Consider the following 17256-nt stretch of genomic DNA (forward strand, 5'->3'; position numbering starts at 1 on the left):
AATATGTCAGTTAAGACAGGTACTAAGATATCGGCAACATTCTTAATCATAGTTATACCGATACTGTCATTGCCTATTGCATCAGAAGAGATTCTCATTATTGCTTTTCTTGCCGTATTTGTTGTTACATGTCTTAGATGGATGGTATCGTTGTTAGTTATCCTGTTTGGGGATTCTTGTGGACGGTAATTATCAGCAGTGCGGGTATTCAGAGGTGCAGAGAAGAATTCATTTAATTCATTAGCTGACACATGAAAAGTAGTTTCCGATTTTGCCTTTCCGACCCCCAAGCTACGGAGATTCTTCCATAGAGTCGTGGGCGTCAGATTGCTGCATACAAGGGAGCGAGCGTGCTTGATTTTAGCATTTTACTTGTGCTTGTATAGAAAGGTTTGCAACAATGAACGAATTGTGTCCCTCTCCTGGAAATCAATAGCTCCTCATCAATCACAATAATCCTGCCTAAAATACAGGATGTCAGACTTTTATTAATAGCAATTACATTTGCAACTATTATAAACAACTCATGAGATCATCTAAATGATTTACTGAGACCCTAGTTCACTTTTCAGATTTCATGTTTAATCTTTCTTTCATCCCAGTTGACAGCAGAAGATTTGGGCCTGAGTGTTTGACATTTATAGATTATTTTCATATATTTCTGTCAATTCAATCACAGTTTTCACAAGTGATGAGCCATAAAGTACTTATCTAGTTTTACTCAAAGAAATTAATATGAAGAGCAATAAAATCTTATAACCTTCCTCTACATTTTATATCAGTGCCTTAACGACTAAAGGCTGAAACCATAAATGTCAAAAACCAATATTGGCATAGAGTTCAAAGCCACATCCTCATTTCCAGTTTCCAAATTGTCTGTTTTTTCTTGTTTTGTGAAAATAAAGTAACCAGGTATCATAACGTACAGACTAATTAGAAATAAATAAACATGAGTTATGTTACCTAATTCACAATATGCAGTGCACCTCTTTTTACAATGAGATTTTCCAAAATTTCAAGTATATGTTTGGCAACCAATATAATTCTGCAATTAATTTTTATCATTGCTGGCTCTGGAAGAGCTTAACAACACTTACACTGCTCCTATGTCTGAAAATGTATATTATCGAAAACTATTGTGCAACTCAGGAAACAAATTCTAGTCTGTGTCATAGCAAAATGCACAGCACAGATGAAACCTATTTAAACTACACCCATTTCTTATTACAAATGAATGAATAACACTACTTGATTTTGATCAAAACTCCACATAAAGAAAACAATGGGGAAAATAACTTGTCAATTAGTTATTTAGTAACAGTAATTTGTGTTTGGGTTGCAGGCAAAAGCCAATCTCCTTCCCTCAAAAAGGCTGCAGATGATTCATTCCCCCTGCAGCTGGTACTACTCTGTCTAACGACAATCACATCAAATAGGCATTAAAGCATAATCAAACCTTACAGTCAGTGATTTCACAGTATCCCAATATCAAGTATGTTGCAATATGTTTAATACACATCACTGGGCTATTATGATTTCACATTTCCAGTGGTGCTAGGATATATTTGAAGAATTACTTTGCAATGATTTGGATGAGTGTTACTCCAAATGTGTCATTAAATAAATTGTCTGCCAAGGCAAGAGAGACAATATTTTAACTGAAGTTCAGAATTTTCACATCCTAACAAATAAATGAAAATGTGGAGGGAAACTGGGCCATCACCACAAATGATTTTAATCCTTCTTTATTATATCCTGCATCTTTATTATGTCCTGCCACTACCTCAGGTAGTGGTACATTACCAATGCCAAACCTCTGAACTGTAATGCACCATCAAAAGTATGAGCAGGTAATATATTTTTACCTTAACAGCTTATCATAATATCCACCCTTAAGGAGTAGATATATCTGCTTGAAAGTAGAGCAAATATTATTGGGATGTCCGTAGATTTGTTGGCAAAAATTATCTGATCACATTCCAGTCTTAAAAATATCACAGAGTCATACAAGTTCCAAGCAGCAGCACATACCCATGAGTAGAAAAGAAGTAAAGTGGTCACCAAACAAAAGGTTCACATAAACATCATAGAGCTTTACTTGAAATGGTTTTATTGAAGATAGTATGCCCCCTTATGCCCCTAGTCTCCTCTTTCCTTGAGAAGCAACTACTTAATAAGTAATAAGTTTAACATGGAATCTGAACTAGAATGAAACTTGTACTTTTCATAAGGACAAAGTATTACCGGAAAGAACAATAGAAAATTCAATGGCAGAGGACCAGGTATCATATATTATTATTGTCACTTCATAAATGAGATGAACAACATTAAAACAGTGAGAAAATGGATTATGCAACAGTTCACTTCATCAATTTTAAATAACCAAATAAGCAGCTTAATTTACTACATACTCAGTATGCCAGATGGGATAACAGAGTCACGATCCTAGATCCATGTGCCAAAAATTCAGAGTTTTGGTACAGACAACAAGCCATTACAGGCCAAGCACATCAGTTTTTTGAGAATAAACCATTCACAATTTATCAGTCTGGTGACAAACCAACCAAAGTTTTTATGATATTAGAGTTTCCTTAAATTTCTCACAACTTTTTTATTTCAGTTGCCAGTGAACAATTTATTTTGGTTTCAAACATATCAGAGGCATTCTGCATCTCTTAGACCTAATAAAAAAACTAACATTATCCCATAGAGAACATTCAAGAACTTTTATTGGTTTGTTCTTTTTGCTTTACAGTTGCTGTCAGCCTATGGCATAATTATCCCACAGCAACTCACTTTGTAAGGCCTACATGGTGATCATGAGCAAATCATTCAAATGTTAAAACACAAGGACCACATCATGACTCACACAACAGCCAAGTGAGTGTCTGAGGTGGATGAGTACATGAGTCCATTGTCCATGATGCCAACATTACAGAGTGATGCATGACCTTCTGCATCAACATTAACTCACCAGTCAGCAAGATGGTCACAGTTTCCTCTCTATTAAGTTTTCCCACATTTAAATAGTGCTACACTATGTCACTCTTTCAAGCACCAGCACATACTTCACAAATGTAACTGATCAAGGATTAAACAATCTCAGAAATTTTGTATGATTCACTGATGATTGGCAATGTCAGTTTCTTGTTACTGTAGAAATGCATAACTGCACTTTTAGTTGCTATAAAATTAAATTCACCAAGCACACATAACAGTTACAAAATAGTAGTGAGCATAGCAATAAGTGTTCTCAGTAAGTAAAACCTTGTAACTAAATGCAAGATGGGTCTCAGAAACATGCCGTCAACAAATGTGAATTATTATTCCAGTTCTTGACACACCACCATTTATGCACAACCACACCCTTCCAGTATTGATTCTACAAAGTGGCAAATAACAACATTAACATTTCTCAGAATTGTGTAAAGCATGTGAGACAATGAGTTCAGGAATAGGCATGAATTTTCTTTTCATTTTCTGTGCAGCTAGGTATGTTTTCTACATAGGAAGTAAAAACATGCCAAACAATCATTCCTGTCATGCTGTATTCTCATTACGCAGGAAACATGAACTTCTGTACCAGTAATTGTATGAACTGAAGTTCATATTATTTGCTGTTGTACCCAGGATATTGGCAAAAAGTTTTCAGAATGGATTTGGATATTCTTCCAAGTTACCAGTTTTATGTCCAAACAATATATTAAAATTTATGCGGTAATATCCACTTCAATTACAAGATACCATGGTATAACTGCTTAAGGCTATTAGTTACATGACAAGAAGATAAAAACATAAAATATTAAGTAATACAGGTGACATGTCAGTGTCCTTTACTCTTATCTTCAATAAATGTGAAACATGGATGGGAGTAGCAATTTAAGAATATTAAGCAATAATGAGGTGGCCATGATGGTCCGGTGGGTAGAGCACTAGATTCCAACCCTGGAAGACCTTGGTTCAATCCTGAGTAGAAGTGGAGACTTTTCATCGTTCCAGTCCCTACAGGGCAGCCACACATCCATTCACCCTGCAATTGAATTGAATAATGGGGACCTTTACTGGAAATAAAAGGCAGCTGGGGTGATGGGCTCACTACCCACCCCTCCTCATGTCACAGCGAAAAGGCTGCACTTGACAAGCAGTTAGGTCAGAAGCCCATTCGCCTGTTCAGAAATTAAACAACATAGACTCCACCTTTAAACAATAACATTAATCTGTGGCCCTTGAAACACTGTCACACATCTTACAGTTCTGGCTTTTTAGCCCCTTGTACAGGGCTTCCACTCTGCTGTAAACAACATGTTCCTCAGTAACATGTAGAAATCAGGTTTTTAAGATGTCACTGTCCTACAGCAAGAACCTTATGTGGATTTTATTTTGATTCTAATAGGTGATTCTCATCAGTAATAATAATTCATGCGTCCAGTCTGATGATACTGATGATCAACTCTGCAATTTTGTTTCAGTAAGCTCATCATGGCGAAAAGTATGGCATCTACATATGACTCACATTACAAGCAGCACGCTGTTATTTAATTCTTGTACGCAGAAAAAGAAACCGTGGTGAACATCTGTAAATGTTTGTGTGCAGTGTGTGGCAATGCTGCAGTTGATAGGAGTACAGTTGGATGATGTGTAAAGAAAGTTACAGCCTCAGGAAATGTGGAAACAGAGCTCCATGATCAGCCACACTCGGGACGTCCTGTCACAGCCTCTGCTCCAGACATGCTGAATCATGTGGATGCCATTATTTGTGCTGACCTGTGCATCACAACTCAATTCTCTATGGGGAACACACTTTGAAGATGATGAGAATGTCAGTCATGATGTGAAAACATGGCTACGCCAAAAAGGACAAAGCTTTTACCAGCAGGGAATACATAGTCTTCCACAATGTTGCCATATGGCCATAGAACATGATGTAGAAAAATAGGACATGGAGAAGATATATTGATGTATATTGTCACCAAATTCTGAGAAAAAAATGTGGGGCATTACTTATCGAACGACCCTCGTAAAACACAATAATGTCCACTGTCACTAATATCATATAATGAAATGTAAAGATGCTTAAAACAAATATAAAAATGATAAAGATGCTTAAAACAAGTATAACAATATTCATATATTAACATACCTACAACTACATATATACTCTGCAAGCCACTTTATAATGTGTGGTGGTGGGTACTTCTGGTACCATTATCATTTCCCACCTTTCATGTTCCATTCATGAATGCTGTGTGTGTATAGAATGACATCTGGTGAACCTCCACATGAATTCTCATTTTTCTGTCTTCCTCATCATGATCATGCCACAAAAAATGTATGGGAGGCAGTAATATGTTTTTGGAGTCATCTTGGTGCATACACTGTTCAAGTTTTAAAAGTAAACTTCTCCTTGATGCACAGCTCCCTCTTTGTACCATCTGCACTCAAATTAGATGAGCATTTCCATAAAGCATTTGTGCTGATTAAATAACCTTTGATGAAATGTGCCACTCTTCATTGGGACTTCCCCCCCCCTCTCTATCTCTCTCTCTCTCTCTCTCTCTCTTCTCTTCTCTCTCTCTCTCTCTCTCTCTCTCTCTCTCTCTCTCTCTCTCTCTCTCTCCTGTTAAGTAAAAGGTCCAGACTAATGAGCAATGCTCAAGACTCAATAGTCTTTCATTGATAATTTAGATTTCCTTGAGATTCCTCTGATGAATCTCAGTTTGGAATCTCAGTCTTACAATATCTCACATGTCAGTTGGAATAGTTTTGTCATGACTGATTCTCCCACGGATATCAGTCATTCTGATGGAGGTCTTTCAGTGTCTTGTCACATTCTTTTTGCAACATCACTTCTCTCATCTCATCCACTAATTCCACTTCACTTCCCATAACACTGATTTCAAGTTTATTTCCTTTGTGTAGCCCTTCTATGTATTTCTTCCACCTTTCTGTCTTCTCCTTTTCTTAGTACTGGCCTGCCATCTGATCTCTTTACATTTATACAGCTGCTTCTCTTATCTCCAAAGGTAGTATACTCAACTTTATGTTGTCATTACGCTGTAGGTCATTCAGGGTGATTATTCCCAGGTATTTTATGTTTTTTTACTGTTTCCAGTAATTTGTTGCCAATACTACAGTCAAATAATACTGGAGCTCTCCACCTATTCATGTGATATACATTACATTTATTTACTTTCTGGGGTAACTGTCAGTCTATCCACCATTCATCAACTTCTGCAGATCTTACTGCATTTTGTTTCAGTTCTGTAGCATTGTATATTTCCACACACGACACCCTTACATAACTATGATTAACATCCAATTGACCATTTCTATACATTATAATCAGTAGTAGCCCTACAACACCCCCCCCCCCCCCCCCCTAGGATACTCACACATTTACTTTTACATTTCCTGATATTTTCCCTTTAAGGGGGGCATGTTGATTTCTATCTGCTAGAAAGTCCTGAAGCCAGTCACAAATGTGGTCTTTTACTCTTTCTCTGTAAGGTAATATTTTGTTTGCTAAGTGACAGTGTGGCACTGCACCAAATGCTTTCCGAAAGTCAAGGACCATGGCATTAAAGTGGTATCCAATGACCAAGGTGCTCTGAATCTCATGGACAAATAGAGTGAGTTCAAGAATCACATGCTTGACACATGTTATTACAGTGTAAGTGAATTTCTATGCTCAACTGTATTAGAATATAAAGAACCACATACTTGACAAATGTTATTACAGCATAAGTGAATATCTCTGTGCAACTGCATAAGAATATATGTTCAAATTAACGTGACAAATGAAATTACATCAATGAATACGTCTGTCAAGCACATAAGATGATTAAGAACCACATGCTTAACAAATGTCACTACAGTATAAGTGACTAGCTCTGCTCAACTGTGTAAGAATATATGATATCATAAATGTGACAAATGAAATCACATCATCAAGGAATAGGTCTGTCAAGCACATAAGAAATTATGTTATAAAAACACTTATTAGTTGTATATTGTATTAAACATAAGATAAATTCATATGAATTCAGCATAGAAATTTTTTTTGTAAAGATATTATATAGTTGTTGAAAAGTATCCTGACAAATCCTATATCACAAATGTGATCATTGGGATGATAATAAATAAATAAATAAAAGTTGTTTGATGACCCTTTTTTTAAACAGTGCTTTAATTTATCAACAATATAAGGAAAAGATAGATTGCTACTCACCATAAAGATGACATGTAGAGTCGCAGACAGGCACAACAAAAAGACAATTACAACTCAACATGTCATCTTTATGGTGAGCAGGAATCTATCTTTTTCTTATGCTGTTGATATTCCAATCTGGAACTTTCCATTTTACTTTAATGTATGTCAGCATATGTTTAAATTCCAGAATATACACAGCATGTTCAATGTCTTTCAGGAAAATAGCAGTAATGTCTTCAAGGTAGGTAACAGATCAATATTTTATACATTTGACAATACAATTCTGTTACTGAGCTCACAAATTACCATGACTTTTAATACAAAGATGTTGACCACACTATGTGTGCTTTTATTTAAAACTGTATGCTGAACTATTTCAATGTACTGCATCTGCTGGTACACTTACCAAACCTGCATGTAGATTGCACTTTTACATTCTAGATATAGAATCTCACACCTGAGTGCGTACATCATCAGATGCTAATTTAGGCTGCCATTACTTGTTGATACATTCCATGTGCTGTATGGGTCAAGACATACTGACATATGGAAGCACATAACGAAATCTGTGTGTGATAATGACCAAGGGAGTGAAATATACCATAAATTCCAGCAGTAATAACACTGACATTTGTAACAAAATATGTGTGTGATATAGACAACATGATGTAAGCCAAAAAATGGCAAAAAACATAAAAATTATGCAAAGACTCTAAAGTAAAAAAGTATTATAAAACTATTCACATAGTACAGTATCTGGAACCAAAAAGCACACATTTAATAATGTTTTGTAAAAATGCTAACTTTTACATTTTTAGAATAAAGAAACCCACTGATGATGGCAATACTGCGCTGAATCTAGTTTGGGGAAGAAGTTAAGCAAAAGTGTTTAGCATCGAGGCTGACCCACAATCCCATATTGTTTTACACAGACATGGACCAACAGAAGGGTTTTCTAGTTACAAAAAACTAACAGAATTCATTCACACATTATGTGCTGTAAACCCCATAACGAAGGAAGCGATCTACTGAGGACAACAACAAACTGTGACTAGTGATAACTACATGTATCGATAATCATATAAATTATGTCTAGATTACTTTATGAATATGAAAAAATGCAGCTACTCAAAAAAGCCACTGCCACTCCTCCTCTTACAATTTCAACTGCTGTTTTCATCTGTTACTTCAAACAATGCATTTATGTAATTTTCCATAGAACAATCTCAAAACCTGTTTAGTCAGCATTAGAATGAAATTGAACATACGTCCCTGAGCCCCAATATTGTGATAAATTATACAAGATGTGGCTAACACGGTACTCTTATTATATCTTTCAATATCTAGGGATTTTTAGTTTTCTACTTAATATGTATTGGCAACCTGTTAAATGTTTTTGTACCAGAATATAAAACTGTATTCTGAAATCTAGACAAGGATTTGTAGTTATATGGAAATTAGTTTTACTTCTAACATTGTGGTTGTGAACTGCACAACTCACTCTTAATTCACTCTTGTTACTAACCACAATTACCATTAGTGCATAAACATACTGACATGCAAATATAAGAATTCTTATGTCCCTGTAGAGGCTTCTACAAGCTGTTCAGTTATCAACTGTACACAATATTGTTACGGCATGCAGCTGTAGAATAAATATATTTCTTTGACCTTAGTTGCAATTCCCCAGAAGATTATGCCAAAGGACAGTACAGAGTGACAGTGTGCAAAGCAGCCCATGCAAGGACTCTCACCTGTAAGCAATATAATGACAAAGATTTCTAACTGCAAAACAGGCAGAATTGACCTTTATGGTTAACTTATGAAATAAAGTGTTTGTCCCAAACTAAAAGAAGCCTGAAACAGGAAAAATGACTTCTTTCAAGAGAGAGACATTCTAGTCATTTATTGATATTGGAGAGTGAGAGAACACAGAGTGAATATAAAGATAACGATTCTCCCTAAATCAAAACATGGTCGATATTTTGTTGTACAGCATGGAGTGGAGGCCATATGATAACTTCTTTTTAGGGCTTGGGACTAGTAACAAGTCTTAGCTCTTTCAAGACTGTGCTGTACAAAATGCTGAAATTTACAACAAAAAGTGGATACTGCTTGATAATTAACATTCAAGTAACTTGAATAATATTTTGTAATGTGCAAATTGCACAAAAACTCTAATTTTTCTTGTATTTGACACAATTCTTCACACAGAAAACAAAAAATAATATATTCTGTATCTGGTAATAAAAACTATCATTGAAATTTGGTATTTAATGTTAGATGGTACATTAAAACTAAGTATGGAATTAATTACAATTTTGTGCCAGATTTCTCTGGTATTGCAGAAGTTACAACTGAACTATAAAAAAAGGTACAATTAAGATTTTGAGCACATTGTGCTGAGAAATAACTACACCAACATATAAAGCACTCACCACAAAAAGTGAACAGATGCATTCCCTTGATTTTATAAAACTTGTCTATTGCTAATTTTTTGAAATTCATCTTCTATACTCTCTCTGTTTCCAGTTATTAAATATATGTCACAAAAATCAGTTTAGTGAACAATGAAAACCATTGAAAACAAAATCACAAATACCAAAGGGAAAGTGCCATACTCAATGAGAACTCAATGATATAATTATTTCTTAGAAAATCCAGGCTGGAATAATGACAATATTATGAAAAGGATAGATCAGTACTCACCATATTGCAGACGTGTTGAGTCACAGATAGGCATAACAAATGACTGTCAAACAAATAAGATTTCGGATGTTGCGTTTGCATAAGTGTGTGTGTCTAATTCCGATGAAGGGCTTTTTGGTCAAAAGCTTACTTGTTTGATGGTCTTTCTGTTGTGCTTATCTGTGACTCAGGATCTCTGCTATATGGTGAGTAGCAACCTATACTTTTCATAATATTGTAATTCTTCCTTACATCTGATAGCAAATTAAGAAATAGAAGTGTAATTAAAATTGAGAGTTTTTGCAGTGGGTTGGATGACTTATCACCTCCTTCAATGGTGAAATGCATCACCTAGGTACCTATTTAATCAATCTTATATTGCACTTTGGCAGGTTTCAATTAAGAACAGCGCTATCAATATTAGTATAGTTATTTGCATGTTCTGTGGATAGTAACTGAGACCTCTCACAGTGATTTCACTGACCATTTACATGTCTGTCTCAAGCTACTCTTTTTTTTCCATGCAGAGATTTACACATAACTATGTTCAAATCCCTTATAGCTGAATACCTCACTCCTTTCTGTGCCACACTAAGGCTGAGTGTAAAATAGTGTAAGACATTTCTCCTTCTAGTTCCTAATGCTTTTGATCTGTGATTGATTGTTGACAACAAAGATCATAATGGAGTAAATGTACTGTGCAGCTGTTGTCAGGATGCCCACCTGTTGAAAAACTGTCTACAAGAGGCTCTAGAGTAAACATCACCTATTATACTTATTATGTGATTTTGTGCAACAAATACATTCTTCCTCAATGATGATATACCCTAGAATATGATGACATAAGACATTAGTGAACAAGAAGAGAAAGAAAATCAATTTTTTTACATTTTCATCTCAAAAATCTGATAACCATATAGCTATAGTTGCAGAGCCTAGACTTTTAAGAATATCTGTAAAATGTGATTCGCAGTTCAGGTTTGTATCAATATGAACATTGAATAATTTGGAACATTCTGTTTCATTTAGTAACTCTTCTGATGGGTGTGGTCAGGCCTTGTGCAGTACAAAATGGCATGTATTTAAATCTATCTAAGTTAAGTGATAGTCCCTTTGCAGGGAGCGAGTTATTAATTTTCAAGAAAATTTCATTAAATTTTGAGGTGTTGAGGTTTCTTCATTGTACGTTGTTATAATACTCAGTAAAGTGCAAAGAGGATTGTTTCTGCTTCTCAGATATACAATAGCAGATCATTTAAATATCAACACAATTTCAAAGGCTGTTTAGGGATATTTTCAAAGTATTTTGGTATAAGGGACCCATGGTCTCTGGAGGCTCATTACTGAGTAATAAATTATGGCACCACAATTACTTTTTTCTGTGAAAATACCTTCACAACAGTGAAAAAAATCTTTAATAAGTCATCACCAAACTGTAAAACACAAAATACAGGGTAATTCAATATGCCTCAGGTGCAAAAGCAGTGTGTGTGGTTGCAGTCACTGCAAAGTCAGCCAGTCTAGTGTGCTGCACCACTCTTCTATTGCATTCAGTGCACCCAAACAGGGGTGCATTTTGGCCAACTATTTTTCCGTAAACCTATCCGTACACTTGTATCACTGTTAATATACAAGGTGTCTCACGAAAGACGCCCACGAGGGGCCCGTCTGTCACACAACGCGTTTGCTCACTGTTGCCGCTGTGCCTTTCTGTTATTGCTACGCACAGTTCTCAGACACCGATACTTTGTGTGTGCCCCGTACACTGTGCGACTGAGTGTACTGGTGTTTTCTTTTGAGTTTTGTTGTCAAGTTTCATCAAAAAATGGTTCAAATGGCTCTGAGCACTATGGGACTTAACATCTGAGGTCATCAGTCCCCTAGAACTTAGAACTACTTAAACTTAACTAATCTAAGGACATCACACACATCCACATCCGAGGTAGGATTCGAACTTGCGACCGTAGCGGTCGCGCGGTTCCAGACCGAAGTGCCTATAACCGCTCGGCCACGACAGCCGGCCAAGTTTAATCGCTTCAAATATTGTTGCTAGATGTCATTAGTGCAACTGCACCGAGTACAGGGCTTTCCCTGCCCGCATCTTGCCGGGACAGGTCCTCGCACAGGAACACCGTGTGTGTGTCTTCTAGTGTGCAACTGAGTATTCGAGTGCTTCGTTTCGAGTTTCCTGTCCAGTTTCCAATCGGTACAGTATACGTGAAGGATAGACAAGTGTTTCTCACGTTAAACTGTGCAAAGGCAGAATCGTACATGGAACGTCAGCTGGAATTTGAACGAAAATTTCCCGGTGTGCACGTTCCCGACGATTAGACGCTACACCGTTTAGTGAAGAAATTTCCAGAGGCCGGATCTGTGTTACACAAATGGAGGCCTATAGAACCAAGTGTTTTAACCGAAAATAAATTACACGAGATAGGGGAAAACGAAGGCCTACGGAACCTATTGTTTTAAACGAAAATAAATTATACGAGATAGGGGAGGCCCGAGAAAGAAGTCCGAGACAACCTCTGTGCAGTTTGGCACTTCAGACTGGTATGTCAAGAGCATCTGTTCGTAGACCTTGCACAAATCGAAATTGAAACCATAGAATATAACGGTAGTGCATCGACTGAGGAACTTAGATACTGTTGCTCGACATAATTATTGCAACTGGCTGTACAATCTGTGCACGATGGGGATTTTGATCCCGAGACGCTTTTTTTCTGACGAAGCACGGCCACATTTGTCAGGATAAGTAAATTCTCAGAACAATCGACGTCGGAGCTCCGAAAATCCTCACCAATTACATCGACAAGATCTGCACGATGTGAAGACAAAAGCGTGTGTGCAATTAGTGCAATACGAATCATTGAAAAAATCTCTTTCCCTGAACAATGTGAACAATATACTGAACAGGTATGTGAACAATATACTGCATCCTTTTTTACGAGAACTAACATCTAACGAAAAGATGTACGGTTATTTCGTGCAGAACAATGCAAAACCACAAATCGGCAATGTTTCTATGACAGCAATACGAAGTTTTTTTGATGATAGGATAGTTGACTGGGCTCCTCATTCGCCAGATCTAAATCCGTGTGATTTTTATATTTGGGGAATTTTAAAAGACAAGGTGCATGCAACCAATCTGCACACTCTCGAAGAGATGGACGACAGGGTTCGGCTAGTCATTTCCCAGATTTCGACAGCCGAAATTCGAAGTTTTGTTAATGTGTTGAGGAGATGTCAGACTGCTCGTACCACAAAGGGACGTCATTTTGAACACCTACTGTAAATAAAGGTAAGCTTAAGTTAATGAGATGGCGCACGCAGCCGACTAGCGGCAGATTTGTGTCCGAGAGTGAGGCGCGGCGGCGGCAGCGCGTGGTGGCCGTCAGACACGAACACCAGTCAGAACGCAGGCTCGAGGGCGACGAGTATACTGGGCGTTACTGTTCTCGACAAGAGTGAGTGAATGTAACACGTTTCTTCCCATACCGAGACCCATTGCTGCCATTTGCGCTATTTGGCAAATATTTTCTGTGCGACAAAGATACAAAGATGAAGGGGGTACTCAGATAATATCCCCGAACAACTTCTAAAATTTTGTCTGTGGAGTCAAACCTGTAGCATACAGGGTGATTCAAAAGTTAGTGACACACTTACACTCTAGATGGGTGTAACGTAATGCATCAAATTAAGACTGAAATGTTAAATTAAGTTTTGTCTGAAATTGTTTAGTTCAGAGTTCTGCAGTAGAATAACACGAAGGGGCTCGAAATTCGACACAACCTCGTACTGCACATTCACCCCAGAACACGTTCAAAATGATATCCACGTAGATGAAAACAGCGACGTGTTCGACGCCTTGTCGCAATCGGAATGTTGCAGACTCCGTTCATCTCATCCTGCACAGCAATTTTCAATTTGCTCCTGTAGTTGTGCTACATTCTCAATCGCAACATCGTACACGAGCAACTGGTCATCCACGATCTATCCACTTATTGGGATAAGCAACACTGAAATATACTCTTGCCTCCCGACTGAGATGTGTAGGAGCACCATCGCGCATAAACCGTACGTTCGTTCGTGTGGCGAGTGGGACATTATGAAGTAGACCACTTAACTCTTATTCCAAAAGACTGTCGATACACATTGCCAGGTGCTGTGGAATAACGTGCCATCTGAGTAACTGATTGTCGATTATACAACATCAAATTTTCTCTGAAAAATAATGTCGATGTCTTCGTACTGTAGTTACGCGAGGATTCTCGTACATCCACACACGCAAGTTACGAGCGTTCACGGTACCCGCGTAAACAGTGCCCGACAACCGAACAGGGGACCGATGACCGTCGCCGTCTGGTCCCTTTAATCCCACAAACCAACCAACCAACCAACCGAACAGCGGATCAGCGGCACGGCGCTCGAGTAGGCACTCATAGAAATTCTGACGTCTAGGGTGGTCTACGTGTACCTCCTGCGAGTGAAATAGGCGGAGTTACCGTCTCCGAAGCAGGTGCCGTGCCGTCGGTTGAGAGACTCCTAGAGTGGCGCTTATACGGATGGCACTTACAGAAGGATCTTCATCTACCATTTCAAGGATTACCTCAACACCCACGCATCCAGCTGACGCCAACCTAACCGTGGTGCACCACGAATGCCACATTCCCTTTAAACACCTGTCCACAGCTGAGAAAGGCTCGCGGTTTGGTACTCTTCTGTTTGGAAGCATTTCCAAATACCACCGTCTCGCTGCTCGAGCAGTGCCATCTGCTGCGCCATAAAGGAGGCGCTTATCCGCGCATTCACCACCGTACCGCAACCTAACCTAACCTAACAACGCCTGCAGTCTACGAACTACCGACAGAACGGATTTGTGTAGTACGTCTAGTGCCGCTACAATACAGCAGCGCCACAGAGTACGACGGACCACACCGAAGTCGAGTAAATAAAGACATTTCGTGCCAGAATCGACCGAGCAGTGTAGAGGGATGTACAAATCGACATCAGTCCGTATGCAGGCAAACACGTGTCAAAAGTTTGTACTGACCCACGATGTAAGTCCTACCACAAATTACAGTACGCACCCTGCATAACAAGAATAAGAGCGAGTCCAATACCGATCCCAGTGGTTCCCTTGTAATTATTCCCCCATTCTGTAGATGCCGTTTTGCCGCGACACCGTATCCTTTTATTTACAAGTTTTGCAGGTCGCAGGAGGCCGACTGTTGCGGTGTCGCTGTGCGCAGTCGTTCACTAGCAGGCTCAGTTCGAAGTGATCGTGATCAAAAGTTAAATTCGGCCAATTTTGCGGTACAACTTCGCGCACGCTTTAAACGTAGACGAGTGCTTCCAAGAAATGACTTTTGCACTCGGTGACGGGTGTCAGCATCGTACAAATATATTCGGGTGGTACAGAAAATTATAAAGAGGAAATTTTACTCTAAGGACGCCGAGAGGACGGGAAGGACACGACCGTCAGTTACGGAGAAAAACATCGATGCCGAGAGGAAAATACTAGACGGAGACAGGCGAGTGACCTACAATCAGATAGGGGATTCCGTAGGGCTAAATGCACCGACAATTCGTTCGATTCTGCAAGATCATTTGCAAGTAAAGAACTCCGTAGTCTCCGGGTGCCGCATAGACCGACGGGAGAGAAAACGACGCGACGGGTAAATCGGTGCAGGGAGATGTTAAAAAAAATTCTAAGGGACAATCTCAGTATGCGAATAATATCGTGACAGGTGAAGACACTCGACCGTACTATTATGACGTACCGACTAGGACTCGACACAAAGTTTGGGTCTTCGAAGATGACCACACCACTAGCTGTCAGAAAATCCCGATCGGTACAGAGGAAAATGATAGCTGCTTTTCAAATCGAGTGTAACTGTGGAGCAGAAGACAGTCACAGCTAAGTGGTACACTGAGCAGTGCCTGCCCAAAGTCATCGAATCTTCGAAAAACCTGCGACCGGAATCGAGAACGGACACTCGGTTCCTCTATCACGACAACGCTCCAGCTCACCGCGCCGAATATTTGCGGGGTGTACGACAGTCCAGATCTCGCTCCTCCAACTTCGGTCTGTCGCCGCACGCGAAAATGTGGCCGAAAGTCGTGCAGTTTTCGAGTGACGAGACCTTCTGAGGGCTCGGGGCCACGAGTCTGCCTTACTCCCTACAGAAACTCGGGAGAACTGGTTTCGGAGGATGGAGAAGTATGTCCAATGTGGCGGAATGTACTTCGAAAAAATTAAATAAATAAAGCAATATTGCAAAACTTCGCTAGTACCCTTTGTACGTAGGACGAAAAGCAGTTGTGTAAGCACGATCAGATTTATTTTTGTATAATATGCCGATCCCCCCGGCCAGAGCACGTGGCCTCGTGACAGGCGTACCGGCGAGGTAGTTGCGGATGGTCTTGACCCAGGAGGCGACTTGGCGGGGGTCGGTGTGGTTGAAGGTGACGCAGCGGTACTGCCAGCGGCAGCGCGACGCGCGCGCCGCGTAGTGCAGCGTGAAGCTGGAGTGAGCGCCCGAGGCCGCGCCGGCGTCGCCGCTGCCGCACGGGCTCTTCGGCTCCTCGGGGCCGCAGCACTGCGACCGGTCGGCGCTGTGCACGTACTGCGCCGCCAGCACGTCCGACAGCGGCAGCGTGCTCCGCGCTGCAACAACACAACCACTCTCAAATGTATCATTACAAAAACTTTCCATACAACTATTTTAATTTACGTGCAATCGCTTTCTTCTATTCTGGCAATGTCAGATATGTTTAGTAAAAGATCCTGCCTATTCCTCCGTTCCCTGCACGCCTCGCACCGAGTGCCGGCCTACACGTACTGTACATCCCTTTACCTTGACGGCGAACATTTTAGATTATCCCTAATCGAGAATGTAACTGAACCGTTCTCATTTTTCGATCTTTCCCATACGTGTTTCAAACGATTATACCTTCACCGTTAGGTGGACTAATTTAGATTAACAGCGCATACACGATTTGTACGACACGATTATTCTGTTTTTCAGTGTTCACAGGCTACTTTTCCGGATCGTTCAGACATGATTTAAATGATCGTGTCTTCGCCGTTCGACTGTTATTTATTTCCTTTTATTTGTTTATTATTAATTGATTTATCCGTCCGCAAACAATACGAATCGTATGGCTGTTGTCAATCGTAAATGTACATAATACAGACTCAAATACGTAAATGTTGTGGCGTTTACTAACCTCTAGGTCGGTAACAAAATTAAATTTTGAACTTAAAATGGATGCGAAATGATGTGTAAAATGTCTCACCTTAAAGGAATTTTTGTGCTTATTCCAAAACTAGCCTTAGATCTCGCGATTCTGTA

The 17256-nt window shown here is 39.3% G+C and overlaps 1 protein-coding gene across 1 annotated transcript in view; it reads right to left on the reverse strand.

Annotated features, from left to right (window-relative positions):
• LOC126469668 (ceramide kinase) overlaps nt 1–17256 on the reverse strand; it is a 276003-nt gene that overhangs the window by 86282 nt on the left and 172465 nt on the right. Inside the window, exon 2 of the mRNA XM_050096817.1 lies at nt 16302–16568. Within this exon, the coding sequence (XP_049952774.1) occupies nt 16302–16568 (267 nt within the window). The remainder of the gene's footprint in view (nt 1–16301; nt 16569–17256) is intronic.

The sequence above is a fragment of the Schistocerca serialis genome, chromosome 3, assembly GCF_023864345.2.
Source record: "Schistocerca serialis cubense isolate TAMUIC-IGC-003099 chromosome 3, iqSchSeri2.2, whole genome shotgun sequence".
Lineage (NCBI taxonomy): Eukaryota > Metazoa > Arthropoda > Insecta > Orthoptera > Acrididae > Schistocerca > Schistocerca serialis.